General features: G+C 44.8%; 1 protein-coding gene across 13 annotated transcripts in view; it reads left to right on the top strand.

The window, feature by feature from the left end:
* Positions 1–15,423, top strand: part of PLXNA1 (plexin A1) — a 423,385-nt gene that overhangs the window by 213,714 nt on the left and 194,248 nt on the right. For all 13 annotated transcript variants that reach the window (XM_053299219.1, XM_053299220.1, XM_053299222.1 and 10 more), the window contains one exon: positions 146–286. In XM_053299219.1, the coding sequence (XP_053155194.1) occupies positions 146–286 (141 nt within the window). The remainder of the gene's footprint in view (positions 1–145; positions 287–15,423) is intronic.

The following is a 15,423-nucleotide window of genomic DNA, read 5'->3' as shown; positions in this document are numbered from 1 at the left end:
CTCCTCAGGCTGTATCATCTTCTTTCAACCAGATAGCTACTCGCATGGAACTGGAACGTTATTCTTTTGCCAGACAATAAATGTCACCCTTCTTGGTCTTCCAGGAAATAATAAGAGGAGCTAACACTGTCCCATCTTCCCTCAGATCCTGGTGGACCCTGCCAATCCCATTGGACGTTCAGCATTGCAGTATGAGAATGTCGTGGCACACGATGGCAATGCCATCCTGCGGGACTTGGTGCTTAGCCCTGATCTCCAGTACCTCTATGCCATGACTGAGAAACAGGTAAGAACCTGGGGATGGTTCCTGGCTGTCCTCAGTCAGTTTACTTCTTTCAAATGTTTCATTCTCTTTATTAGTACAGCATCGATTAAAGGCTGAGCTTATGAAATGAATGTGAAAATGTTTAAGTGAATGACAAGAAGCACCTTCACTTGACTCAGCACTAGAGTGGTGACTTTCCTGAGGGGAAATGAGTGGAATCATACAGACGATCTTGTGATGGGCTACGGCATATCCAGAGCTATGAGTGTTTTAGCATGCCCAGCAAATGGGAGGAATCAACTAAAGTTTTCAGCACAGCTTGTAATTCTGGGGCTGGGATATGAGTTTTCATACTGCTCACCTCAAAGAATAGATGAAAATTAAGGGCCCTAAATTCTTATGTAGCTAGATAAAAACATGAAAAGAATTGCTGGTTTGCTCCCCTTACAACCCAGTAAGTCTACTGCTTACTGCCATGCTTCTCTACCCCAAGTGCCTTTCATCCAGCTAAGCTCAGTTTTGCTTTTGCAGTGTGAGGAGGAGGAGTCTTTTGGGGAAAGGAGCTGGGAGTCAGACATTTGGGGGTAAACTGTAAACAGTGGGAGGGCTTGAGACACAAATACCTTCAAGTCTTCTGTTGTTGTTTTTGTTTTAAATGGCACTACACCTGCTTTATGCATGATTGGGAAAGAGCTTTGTTTAAGCTAACAGGGCTACTGCCATAACTTAATGCTGGGCCCTAAGAGGACTCAGGTTTTTGGCCATATTAAATCATGTCTGATTGAATTCTCAGGTGTCTGTTCATGGAATGAATAATACCAATTTGAGTCTGTCCTGAGGGGAAACACACTTATTATTGGGAAGGAAATGAATCATTGGTACATGCAGCATCTCTTCTAAAACAGACTCATTAGGCCTCTTCCGAAAAAGCACTGTCATTTGATAGATTACCTATGCTATTAGAGAAGCTACTTTTGCACTGCTCCAGTAAGATAAACAGGTGGTATGAGTGAAGACCCATAGCTAGTACCATAGCTGAGGGACAAACTACATGTTACATTGAATCAACCCTTGGCCGTTCTTTTTAAACATAAATAGCATCTACAAAGGAGTGGTGTCCAGGGTAAGGATTGCAGAATGTGGGGAGAGGATTTTAAAACAAAAACAAAAAACCCACACCTTTCTCCCTCTGCTGTCATCCTGATGAAAACACTCCCTCACTAGGTGCTAGAGGCTTCAGGAGGGAAGCTTTCATTGGCACCGATGAAAGTTTCCCTCCCAGTGCTGAGAGTACCTTGGGGACATTTTGGTCAGGACCCTGTGTGCCACTCTGGGCCATCCTTTAGTAGGGCAAATTGGGGCGGCTGCCTCCAGCCCCTTGCCATCTGTAGTCCCACGGCTGGCCCTTCCCCTGAGGTTGCTGGTTCCCCATCTCTTCTCCATCGCACAGCTCTGTCTTACATTCTAGGCAGGCTGCAACTGGGTGTTAGTGGAGAGCAGCAGCAGCTGGTGAGGGAGCCCTTCCTTGCCATCTGCAGTGGATCTGTACTTCTAACTCCTCAGCGCAGCCTGACTAGAAGGTAAGGCAGCGCTGCACCAACTGGTGAGGAAGGAAGGAGGGGCTGCCCTGGCTGCACGATGGGCAAAGGTGGTGGTGGGCGGTTCATACATAGCGGTGAGGGAGGTGAGACTGGCCTAGCCAGCATCCTGTCTCATACTCCCTGCTCACATTGCAGCCAGGTCGCTAGATGGAGGGCTTACTTTCTCTCTTGCAAGCCCTCTACCTAGTGAACTAGCTGCAAGCTGGGCTCCAAGAGCTTGATGGCGGACACAGCAAAGGAGGTGGAATGATGACACCTCTCAACATGAGGGGCATGGTTAGGGCCCTGCTCATGGTTACATTTGCTCTGAACCCCACTCCCCACACGGGACAGCCCTGGTGGCACTGTCCCAGTTCTGATCAGCACTCTCTTTTCTGATCAAAATGGAGTGCATTTTGTGTGTTTCCCCTCTTGTTAATGATTGAGTACCAAACTCTGAGGCTTTTCACATGAGCAGCCCTACCCAGGCTTGGGCAACTCTGCCTGAGAAGGGCTGCTCTAGGAAGTGCTAGGATTGAGGCTGATTCTGGCACTGCCTCCCCAGGTAGTCTGGGATTTTTACCTGGCTTTTACCTGAGTAATATGGCATGAGCACACCCTTTTACCCAAGTCCAGTGTCGTGTGTGTGCCTGGGCTGCAGGCAGCCTGAGCAGACACAACGCCAGTTGCCTAGGGTTGTGCATGAAATGGATTTAGCATTTTGTTTTGAGTGTGAAACAAAATGCAGTTTGCTGAATTGTTTCATTGAAACAGCGGTCAAACCGGCTTTCTCAACAAAAAAAAACCTTGAAATGTTTTGAGTGTTCTGGCCATAGGGGAACACTCAAAATACCCCATTGTTTCCCATGGGGAGCTCCTAGGCTCACCAGAGTGGGTTGGGTGGTAGGTCATGATGGGTGCTACCTGTCACCCAACCCACAAAAGAAATAGGCAAATGGGTCATTTTCAACAAATTTTTAACCTTTCCCCCAAACCCTCATAGGATCCTATGGAGGTTTTCAGAAAATGTTAAAAATCTGCTTAAAATGTGCTGGAAAAGGTGCAGAAGGCGGCAATCAAGATGATCAGGGGCCTAGAGCACTTTCCTTATGAGGCAAGGCTATAACTCCTGGGGCTTTTTAGTTTAGAAAAAAAAGACGACTGTGGGAGACATAATGCAGAATGTTGACAGACATTTCTCTCTCTCTCTCTCGCATAACACTAGAACCAAGGGTCATCCCATTAAATTGATTGCCAAGAAATTTAGGACCAACAAAAGGAAGTACTTTTTCACACAACACATGATCAACTTGTGGAATTCTCTGCCACAAGGTGTGGAGACAGCCAACAACCTGGATGGCTTCAAGAGGGCTTTGGATAATGTCATGGAGGAGAGGTCTATCAATGGCTACTAGTCTGAGGGCTACAGGCCACCTCCAGCCTCAGAGGCAGCTATTACCTCTGAATCCCAGTTGCAGGGGAGTAACAGTAGGAGAGAGCGCATGCCCTAAGTTCCTACCTGTGGGCTTCCCCATGTCATCTGGTAGGCCACTTTGTGAAACAGGATGCTGGACTAGATGGGCTTCCTTGGACCTGATCCAGCAGGGCTGTTCTTATGTTCTTAAGGCAGGCACCCAAGTTCTGCCTTTGTCTGTCTGAGACCCAGCAAAACCAGATAGCGATAGCAGCAGTAGCACAGCATATTATACTCTGGGGTGGTTTTGTTTTCTTTTCTTTTCTTTTCTTTTCTTTTCTTTTCTTTTCTTTTCTAAGCACTGAGTATAATATGCTGTGCTATTGCAGGATACATTTAGTGGTGTGCATGGTTCGGTAGAAGCGTGGTCCGGCACTTGGGGGAGTGTCTCTTTAAGGGTGGTGGTGGTAGTACTTCTCTCCCCCCGCCGCTCTTCCCCCTCCGGCGCTGGTGCTTTAAAAAATCTTCTTGGGGCGGCAGAGTTCCTCCCTGCTGCCCCTGCCCCCGCCGTTGTCTGTCTATGCCTTAAATGAAGAAGAGCTGGCGGAGAGCATGCGCCCTTCGCGGGGCGTGCTCGTGTCCTCCGCGGGCACACGCACGCAGCGTGACATATGCGGCGCGTGCACGCCCGCAGCGGAGATGAGCGCGCATGCCATGAAGGGCACATGCGCTCCGCCAGCTCTTCTTCGTTTAAGGCATAGACGGACAACGACGGGGGCAGGGGCGGCAGGGAGGAACTCTGCCACCCCAAGAAGATTTGTAAAAGCACCAGTGCCGGAGGGGGAAGAGCAGCGGGGGGGGGAGTACTACCCCCACTTAAAGAGACACCCCCCGCCATTCCGGACCGCCGGAATTCCAGACCGGTCCGGCGGCTTTCCCAATGGCCCCGAACCGAAACATGCACACCACTAGATACATTGTTGGTTTGACTGCTACTGTGCTTATTAGGATAAAGGTGCATGTTCCATAAGTTTTCAGTGAAACTAGCTGAACCTGCACAGAGCATCTGTGTGCCAGTGCACTCAGCCTTTGGCTCCCCCCTGCTTGCCTGTTCTTCCCTTCCCCTGCTCGCCAGTCACCCATTCTTCCCTCCCGCCCCCTCTCGGTCATCCGTTTGCTTGACGCCTGTTCTTCCCTCCCCGTGCTCAGTGGTTGCCTGTTCCTCCCCCCCCACACCCACTTGCTGGTCACCCGTTCCTCACACCCACCCACTCACTGGTCGCCTGTTTGTCCCTTCCTCTGCTCGCCCATTTGTCCCTCCCTCTGCTTGCCCCGGCGACGGAAGCTGCACCGTTTCCTTGCTTCAGCGCAGAGAGGCCTCATTGGGCCCCAGTGTGGCCTGACCTGTCATTTTCCTGGCAGGTAGGCCTAGAGAGGGAGGCTGTTCCACCCTCTCCGCCACCTCTTCGACCAGTCTCGTAGGAGCAGCAGCTGGGCTGTCCGGGCACTCAGCACCCTCCTCCTTTGGCTGCCGCTTACCTTCCCTCCTGTCTGCCCACCATTTTCTTTCTCCGGCCTTCCGTCTGGCCAGCCACTGCCTGTTACTTCCTTTCTCCCCTCCCACCCATTCACCTTTTCTTGCGGCCGCCCCCCTGCCACCACTTTCTCCCCATTTTCTCTCCCCACTTGCCTGTTGGCCTTATCTTTGCTGCTGCCACTGTTGTTTTCCTCTCTACCTCCCAGCAGCTCACTTGTGAACTCTCGCAAGAGCTGGGGCTCATGGGGATAGATAGATACTTTTGCGGATCAGGAAATCTTCATGAAGGAGGGGACGAATTGCAGGACAAAAGGGCTGAGCCTTTTGCTTTCAAGTTGCATCTCTTCACTTGTTATTTGAACATGCCTGTAGCTGATGTGATGACCCTTCACCTCCTCTAGACTGAATGTATAGGACTCAAAGTAGAGGATCTTATATTCTTGTTTTTTATCATCTTGCCTTATTAGCTATAGCTGCTCAGGTAGGGAATCTACCTCCCATCAATTTAGACACAGTCCTAGGATTACCTGGGGTTGATTAGGCTCACCAGCTTTAATACTAGCACCTTAAATGCACAAGTAAATCAGAACAAAAGCATACTGTTCAGGCATTTAAAAATAAAAGGAGAAAAATATAGTACCTGGTTCAGCAGCACAGCATGTCATTCCTTGAGCTGCTTTTTAGACAGAAAGCTTAAGGCATTCAAATAAATATACAACCTCCTTTTTACTTAAAACGTTACATGGCAATTTGGGATGGTTGGCCTCATCTGGCCCATGCGATTTTTGGCCAAACATAGAACATTTCCCATGGGCACGACACGAAAATTAAAGTCAATTGGTTATATAAAGTGTGACAACAATGGAGGCAGACTGAAAGGTAAGGGACACATGGTTTTGAGTGTGAGTTTATCTGGCGGAAATATGGCAGCAGTAGGTCAGTACTTAAGGGTGAATGGGTCAGCAGCCCCAGATGGGACAATGAAGGTAAGTTGTCTTATCTGGAAGGTTTTTGAAGTACGGGTAGAAAGCTCTCAGAGGCAGGGAAATGGTTGCAGCAAATAAGGTTAGCCTTGAATTCAAGAAAAAATTCAGAATATTCTGTCTCTGCAACAGAAATTTACTTTTACGTCATACTCCACCTTTCTTGTAAGCTTTAGGACAGTCAAATCATATGTTTTCTGTAATGTAGAATCCTTCCCCCCTTCTCCATTCATCAGTGATTAGCAGCATTTACTGAAATCTCTACTCCCCTCAGAACGCATGCCTGTCTAACCCTTTCAGGCTTGCATGCTTGGCTGCTAAATAGCTCTGTGAAAACAGCTTCTTTGTTCAGAATGATCGAGGGACTGGCTGCAGTAGTACACCTGCTGCGAAAGGAAATGGTACACCCCAAAAGACTCCATGCTCCCTTGGATAGGTAAACGGTCATACAGAGCTGGAGAAATTTCCCAGGCACCTTCTTTCTCAAGTACCTAAAATCTAATGTTGGCCCTAGTGATTTTCAGCTCTGTGCAGGACTAATTTCCTATAAATGTGAAATATTTTTCCATCCCTGGTCAAGTGTCATCCAGAATCTGTCTGGATGATGTGAGCATTTTGGACCCATTTTTACCATGAGGTGAAAACAATATAATCTTAACATGATTGCTAAGCAAGTAGTTTCCTCTGCTTGCTGCATCTGAAGCAGGATGTACAGCATATAGATAGCGTACGAATATCGTATTAGCAGCTTGAGGTATTTGACATCTTAATCCACCATTTGGGAGTCTTATCTGGGGTAACTGGGGGTGACATTCCATCAGGTCTCTTTGGGCAATTTTGGGGCAATTCTTGGGCTGCAAGTTTGGCTAGGGTTAGAGTTTGGAGAGGCTCAATGGTGGATCTGATTAGTGCTGTCACTTTCCTCTTGTATGCAAATTTAAATACAGGTTTTTGTAGATACAGTGTAGAGTTGTGCTGTCGAGTTGGTGTCGACTCCTGGTGACCACAGAGACCTGTGGTTGTCTTTGGTAGAATATAGGAGGGGTTTACCATTGCCATCTCCCGCGCAGTATGAGATGATGTCTTCCAGCATCTTCCTATATTGCTTTTGCCCAATAGAGGTGTTTCCCATAGTCTGGGAAACATACCAGTGGGGATTCGAACCAGCAGCCTCTTGCTTCCTAAGCAAGTTACTTTCCTGCCGCGCCATTAGGTGATTCTTAGATACAGTATGTCTATTCCTAGTATTGGAGGTTGAGAGGGTAAAGTATATAAATATGCTGCTATGTCAAAGCTGACTAACTACATAAGCATTAAAGGAGGGAGAGAATATCAAAATAGATTACATAAAATGTATACTTATTCTTATCTGATTGATAAAAATGGATGATTTAAATAATTTTTAAAATTTAAATTGGATTTTAAAATTTAAAAAATCATAAAAAAGAACCTAGGTCAAAGATATCATCATGAATATTAATCATAACTTCTCATTATATTATATGAATATATTAAGAGCATTATATGAGGATGAGAGAGAACAGACCTGATCAGTCCTATTCTTCAGGTGGTGTACATTTAGCATGCACACTAGGGGTGTGCATGGATTGTTTTTTGTGGTTCGGTCCGAACCACAGTGCACCAACTGGTTCAGTTGAACCAGTTTTGACCAAACAGATTGGATGGTTTGAGCTAGGCATGATTGAGGGCAGCGACTGAGAAGGGTGAGGGTGTCGACATAAAGGAGATGGCCCCTTACTGGTGGTACTGAAGCTGAGCAGCCATGCTCCTGCCAGCAGCCTGCATGTGGCAGCACAGCTCCAGCACTCACCTGGTCTCCATGCATGCATGGACACCAGGTGAGTGCTGGAGCCCCACCACCACAATGGTGTGCAAGCTGCTGGTGGAAATGCCGCTGCTCAATTTTGGTACCACCAGTAAAGGACCATCTCCTTTACTTTTAAAAATGCTTCGCACCACCCTCACCTCTCTTGGTCGCCACCTTCAGTTGAACCCAGCTTGACCTGTCTGACTGGTTTGCGTTGAACTGCGTTAGATTTAGCTCTATTGCAGACCGCCCCCTCTTCCTGAAGGGTGGTCTGTTTCACGACTGAACCACTCAAACTGTCCGGTTTGTGAACACACAGGCAAGCCCTTGTCCCCCTCTCCCTCTAAAAGTGCAATGACAAAGGTGGTCAATAAATGATTAGAGGATTTGGGGGGATGGAGTAGACCTGAGTGAGGAGGAGTTATAAATTATTATAAATGCAAGGGATGGGGCGGGGAATATAAAGTGAAAAGAAAAGTGAACAAAACATATTCATGCAATCCTGAGGTAACGTTTTTGGAATGTATCCTCCATTGTAGAAGGGAAACAGCAATCATGGCAGCAGGCTGTAAAAGAGAATATTTGGGAATATTTTTTATAAAGTTTCTGTGGGTAAGACAGGCATGTGTGTGAAATGCAAACAGTGTGTGGGATGCAATGCAAACAGAAATGCAAATCACGATTTAAATCAGTGAAATGCAAGGCCTGGTTGGCCAAATGAAACAGCATTATGAGAGGTGTGTACTTATTATAATGTGTACCTACCTTCTGAAAATGAAATCTGCATCTATCTCTGAATATGTATTAAGGTTATATTAGATGACAAGAATGTACTTTGACTAGAAAATGATGATTTTCCTGATTTAAATCATTAAAATTGATTTTAGTGATTTTAATAATTAAAACTGAGTCTTTCTGTGAAGTGATTTAAATCATGATTTAAATCAGATCAACCTTGATATAGATAGACAGTTTGTACGTGTGTGTGTGTGTGTAGCTTTATGTTTTAATGTAAGCTTCTTTGAAGGCCTCATAGGTGGAAAGCAGTCTAAAAGTCAGTCAGTCTCTCTCTCTCTCTCTCTCTCTCTCTCTCTCTCTCTCTCTCTCTCTCTCTCTCTCTCTCACACACACACACACACACACACACACACACACACACACACACACACACACACGCTATCTGTCTTTTATAGGCAATATCAAAGTTGAGTCAGCTGCTTTAAAGATATGTTATGTCTATCATGCAGAGAGCTTTTATGTAATGATATGCTTTTGCAACTGCCATAAAGTTTAAAGCTGGTCATCACATTGTAGTCACACATTGCAGCAGAGCACCAGCCTCAGCCAGGAATGTGTGCTACATGTTACAGCAGCAGGGATAAGCTTTCACATGGAGGCCATTAATTTATAGATTAGTCTTGTGTAATTACAAGTTAAGTTGAAAAACAGAAAAAAGCATGGATTTAAGAGTTCCAGTGTGAGGAATGTTGCCACTCAGAGTTCTTTTGAGCACACACATATCTTCTCTCTTGACAGGAAGGCTATTCACACATTCCCCACCGGAGTGGGGGGTGAGGCAGGGTTTCACCTACTTTCCTTCCAGATGATCTTCTGCTGCATCTTCGGTGCACTGCTGCACACCCAGACAATCCGTGCAACTCCGTGCAGTGCAGTTCAGTGGAGGCCAGGACTTGTTGTCCCAGCCTCCATGTATCCCATGGTGCATTGGGGGATATCCCCATGTGATTGGATATCCCCATGTGATTGGCACTCTGGGTTAGGCTGTGCATGTGAATATCTTTAGTGTGTGTGTTTTCAGAGAGGGGCTGCATCATGCATGTACCAAAGAATAGGACAAAGTGGTAGAAAGATCTACGCTCTCTTTTCATGTGTTAGCATTCCTCTCCTGAGAAGCATTGGGAGGAATGTGGGGATTGGGAAGGGGCATGGAGGAAGGGAGGCACAAAAGTGGGCAAAAAGGGAAGCTTGAAAGACTGGTGGATCGTGAAAATTCTTTTGACGCTGGACATCTGTAGCCATTGAAAATGGTGCTATTTAATGCCATATGGTAGCAATACATTCCACAGCCAATGTTCAGATCTTCTTAGACCCAATAACACAACTGTGATGACATTGACTTAAGAACCTTTTTGCCTTCTTCAGGTCCCTTTCTCTCCCTTTGGCTCAATAACAAGCTCTCATCCATGGTCTACTGTTATCAGGGTGTTGGTGGAAAGTAATTAAATGAGCAGTTGTAACAGCTCAAAGGGCTTGAGGAATGAGGGGATTTTAATCAAATCTGGAGGAGCAATTAATAGAGAGCTTGTAACCCTTTAAGGCTAACTCCTGCTGTCAGATTAAGAAGTGTGGATTATGGCAAGCATCTGGGACAGGGACAGGGCAGTACAGGATTCCCTGAGATTCTTAACGTTGGTTGTGCCAAGCTGTTTGATCTGATCTTAAAAGTTTGGTAGGAAGGAACTGAGATTCCTGTATATGTGGGTGTGCCTCGTGTTTCACTGCTCAAGTCAAGCTTTTGAATATCACTCCTGACATATGGGAGCACTGTCTGTTTTAGCCAAGCATAACACACTGCTAATAAACAAGTAAATCCTAAGACTGTGCATAGAAACACAGATTTGATTTGGAAGCCACGTTGATGCCTTGAATAGGGTCCTGATTTGATTTCCTCCTTTGGCTGCACATTGCCTTCATTTTGGCCCCACTTTAGCAAGTTGCTTAAATTTGGAGGTGATTAATCAGCCATAAGCTATAGTGGAAATCATTAAAACATCTATAACTTTTTGTGTTGATTTTTACAGGGATGCTAGAGCCTTGGGAGGGCACGAAGGCCCCTCCCCCCTGCAAAGAAATGAGTGCAGGGATTTGCATTCAAGCTAAAATTCTGATTTTAAAGTTTGACTGCTGATTGCAGAGAGGGATGCTTCTTTAATTGCAGAGAGAAGGACTACAATTTTTTTCATTTCTAAGTTGAATGGGATGAAGTTTGCCGGCAATCCCTTGGGAAGGCATACAGTCTTCCAGATAGCAAAGAAAATAGGTGAAGGGATACATTCACACACACTTCAAAGTTTTGAAGTTTGACTTTTGAGTTTGACAGCTGAAATGTCTAATGCAGAGCAGAAAGCTAGATGGAAATAACTTTTGTTTCTTGGTAGAATGGCATGAAATGTTCTTGTGTGTTTGTCCTTTGGGAGAGCATGAAGGCTCCCAAATTGCAGAGGACTGGATGCAGGGATTTTTGTACATGTGCACCTTAAAACATTGAAGTTTGACTTTGTCAAATCATCAATTTGAGAGAGCAGTCATTGGGAAAGGATATGTTTAACAAATCTCTGTATTGCTAAATCAGTCTGAAACAGTCCAAATTGGGGCTGATTTGGCCCATATCAGTGGCTCCATTTGGATCACATCAGCCCACTTTGATTTGGATCTGAATACAGTAATCCCTCGACCTACGAACTACTCAACTTACGTTGTTTTCGAGTTACGAGCAACAAAAAGACCGGAAGTAGTTGCTTACTCGACCTACGAATGTTTAGATGCGGCTTCCTCGAATTACGAGTGCTTTGAGACTTCCGTGGTGCGTTCCTCGACTTACGAAAATTTCGACCTCCGAACGTGCGTTCGGAATGGATTATTTACGTAAGTCGAGGGACCACTGTAGTAATTTGAGTTGATGCAAAGCCCTAGTAAATCTATTTTCTGCAAGAATAATCCTGACTTCTGTGCTCAGAACAAATCATGAAAACTTTGCAATTTGCATAAATTGTTTGTTTACTTATTTATTTTGCACACCACCCCAAACTTCTGTCTCTGAGTGGTTTAAATCAACATAAAACAAATTAAAACAGGAATTAAGACTTGGCTTGGGTGAATAAATGTGTCTTTAGAGACTTTTAAAATGTTGTTAGAGATGGGGAGGCACTTGTTTCAGCAGGGAATGCATTTCAGAGTCTTGGGGAATTATCTTGGGACAGAGAAGGCCCGTCCTTGCATAGCCACAGATGAGCTGGTGGCAACTGCAGACGAACCTCTCTGGATGATCTCAGTAGGTGATGGGGCTCATAATGAAGAAGACGTTATCTTAGATACTCTGGGCCTAAGCTGTTTAGGGCTTTATATAACCAGCACCTTGTATTTTGCCTGGAAAATATTGGTAGTCAGTGTAGTTCTTTTAATTTAGGAGTAATATGGTCTCTTCAAGATGATCTGGAGACCAACTTGGCTGCTGCATTCTGTACTAACTGCAGTTTCTGGACTATGTACAAAGGCAGGCCCACATAGAGTGCATTGCAGTAGTCAAGTCTGGAGGTTACCAGCATATGTTCTACTGTTCTGAGGTCGTTTATCTCAAGAAATGGACGCAGCTGATGCTGCAGCTGATAGAATGAAGCCGATAGAATGCACCTCTGGCCACTGCCTCAACAATGCCAAGAAGAGGATTGGATCCAGAAGTACGTCCAGACTTTCTACCTGTTTCTTCTGGAAAGGAGGAAATTAAATTACTTTGCACTTTTTGCAGGGCTGCATCTGCTTACAATTTTGAATGCACATCTGTTCTGTGCAGCCTTGTTTGAAAAAGCAAAGCATAGGAATCCATGATGTACATGAAATGTCGTATAGTATACCAAGGAGGGAAGTGAAGACAGAGCAAAAGAACGGAGTTGTGCTTGTGTATCAAGGAATTACTGGAAGGGAAGTTGTAAATTGTTTCTGAGAGACATCACAAAGCTAGCTATTCTGTACATAGAACATGGAATATGTTCGTGTGCTCAACAAACCCTCTTGACATGTGCACGTTCCCCTAAGCACCTGCCTCACTCCACCTCCATTTTCAAACATGTCAGCAAACCTATATAGCAGATATACTTTTTCTTTTTGTTTCCTTGTTAATTGCTTCCTTGTCACTTGATTCAGTTGTTGTTTATGGAAATAAACTAGGATTTCTTAAGATCTTTGCTTGTGTATTTAAATATTTTCTTTTTTATTTGCCTTCTGGGAAGTGGGGTGCTTGATTAAAAAGTTAAGAAGCACATTTGTCCTATCAAGGGAGGCACAGGTTTCTGGTTCTGAAACATCTCTCATCATCCTGTTAACTTGGAAGGGGAGATTTGTTGGTGAAAGACTGTGGAGCTGTCTTGTGATAGGCCCGCACAACTTGTGACCAACCCAAACCACAGAGCTCTCCAGTCCTGTATGGTGGATCACCAGGAGTTTGATGAAGTTTTTGGTTTTGCTGCCTGCCTAGACCCTTGTGGGGGACACTGTTCTAAAAAGTATTCTTAACTTGACTGTGAAGGAACAAGTTGTGCTTGAGCTAGTTTCCTTTTGGATGGACTCTTTGTCAATGGCAGGCCAGTCTCTCATTCCAAGTTACTGAAAAGGTGTCTTTCATGCTTCTTTTTCTGTGTTTGTCACAGTTGATTTCCATGGTTGAAGAAAGAGGATAGTAAAAGACGGAAGATGATTAAAGCAACTCATCCATCTATCTGTCTATCTATCTATCTATCTATCTATCTATCTACCGCCTGATATGTATATCTCTAGGTGGTGTACACAATTTAACTGTTTAGAAGCTGCAATCTGGTAATGCCTTGATCAGACCCAACCAAAATAATATAAAGTCATAAGAAGCAAATTTTGTATCATTTCGGCTGGTCCTTATAAGATATTACTGGATGGTAGTTTTTGGATTTTTTCTCATGGACCAACAGATGCCACCTACAATTTCTGTCTTCTCTAGAAAACCAGTGTAATCTGTGCTGCAGCTGCTTGAAGCTAGAGGGCAGTACAGGAACTTTACTGATGTTTTATGTGCCCTTTAATTCCAGGTAAAGGAAAGGTGTGAACCCCATTGCCCAGCTTGAGGCCCTGAAATTGTTGTTTTTCTGCTCATGACTGTATGAAACCATCACATCTGGGAGAGGAACAATTTCTGTAGCTGCTTCAACCTCTATTGGGGATTCTGTTCTGGATTTCTTTTCTTGGAACATTCTTCAAAACTCTGTCTTGAACATATAGATACTCACAAGGCACAGTCTTCTGTGCCTCGCACTTGAAAGATGACGCCTTGAAAGAGGACGCCTTGACATTTAATATTAATAAAATCAGGCAACTTTATTAAATGCCAATTGGCCAGAAGCCAAATTTTGTTTCTCAGATTTGCTGGCTATTGAGACAGTTACAATCAGCAACAGACAGGAGTTGTTGGCAGTGCTGCAAAGAACTCACAGATTTAAATAGGGATGCTAGCGCTTTATTATTTATTTAATAATAACAAGCTGATCTGGCACAGAGCATCTACGCCCCTAGTTCGCTGCTGCCGCCTTCTCCCCCCACCCACCCCCACCGTCGCTTTTTTGCCTGCCTGCCCCCGCCCATCTTCTCCCCCCTCCCACCACCGCCTTCTTGTTCCCCACCCGCCCGCATCTCGTTCTTTTGCCCTGCTCGCCTCCACTTTCTGGTTGCCTGCTTGCCAGCCAGCCAGCCAACTATCAGGCTCAGCCATTTTCTTTGGCTGGCCAGCCGCCACCACTGCCAAACTCTTGTGAGAGCTGCCATGCATGGGATTAGCCACGGGTATGTCTTAGAGAGTTATATATAAAAATTATTATTTTATTCAGTTCATATACCACTGTTCCTAAAGTAGCTCAGGGCAGTTTACATTAAAATAAAAAACACATAATAAAACAATTTTTTTAAAAAACCATTTAAACCAGATTAAAACTCATTAAAATTAAAACTAGATATTAAAAGCCAGGCTAAAAAGATGGGTCTTTAAGGCTCTCCTGAAGGCCTCCAAGGAAGATAATCTCTCTCTCTCTCTCTCTCTCTCTCTCTCTCCCCCTCCCTCTCACACACACACACGAGATTGAGAGAGAGAAGCAGGTCTCCCTCATGCTTTGGAATGGCTGGAGGTATTTACAGATGCAGGATCAGATTTTATATACAAGAAAAAAATGTGGTCGGGAGGTATTGGAGACTGACTTCACAAGGACCATGTAATTGGAACTTAAGAAGCAGGCACACTGTTATGCAGAAGGAGGCTCAGAGTTTCTTTGTTTGCCTTGTGTGTACACATACATGTGTGTGTGTGATATTATAAAGGAGTGTATTTACTAGAAATCAATACTTGAATAGGATATTTGCATTTTAATGCTTGCAATAGCTAGGATGAATCTTGAGCAGGAAGCCTTTGATGAAGTTTGATCAAGGAACAGGCCTCTTAATTGGCATGTCTTGAGCCCTCTGTCCCAGGAGGGACTGTAGACTTGCCAGTTTCCCAAAGATGTTATTTGAAATATGTGGAGCAGACATGTATATTTCATCTCCCTTGCTGTCTATGGAAAGGGGTTGGTTACAGGCAAAATGGCCATAAAACAGCTGTGATGATGGCTTGCTTCTAAGTATTGGAGCTCATTGAGAACTCCAGAAAAGAACAGTTCCTTTGGCAGCTGGAGTGAGTTAGACCGTCAAAGGAGCGACCTGGATTTAATCTTTAAATGAAACCTTTGTTTGTGAAGTGACAAGGTAGTGTCGTCATTCAAGGTAGTGCTTGAATGATGACAACAGAAGCAAATACACAGCTTGAATATTGCCATCCTGATAGCCCCTCATCTGTAACAGACTGCTGCAGGCTCCTCCTGTGAAACTTGGGTTTTTTTTTGCTGAGGTTCTGACCTTAAAAAGCCACTGTAGTGTCATCATAGATTGCTGGAGTTACACTGGGCTGTTCAAAATCTGCTCCACCCAGAACTGGGTGGCGCTCACCCTGTCACAGTTTCTCAATCTA

The sequence above is a fragment of the Hemicordylus capensis genome, chromosome 2 (genome assembly GCF_027244095.1).
Source record: "Hemicordylus capensis ecotype Gifberg chromosome 2, rHemCap1.1.pri, whole genome shotgun sequence".
Lineage (NCBI taxonomy): Eukaryota > Metazoa > Chordata > Lepidosauria > Squamata > Cordylidae > Hemicordylus > Hemicordylus capensis.
Note: the sequence above shows the minus strand (reverse complement) of the source record. Positions and strands in the feature narration are given on the sequence as shown.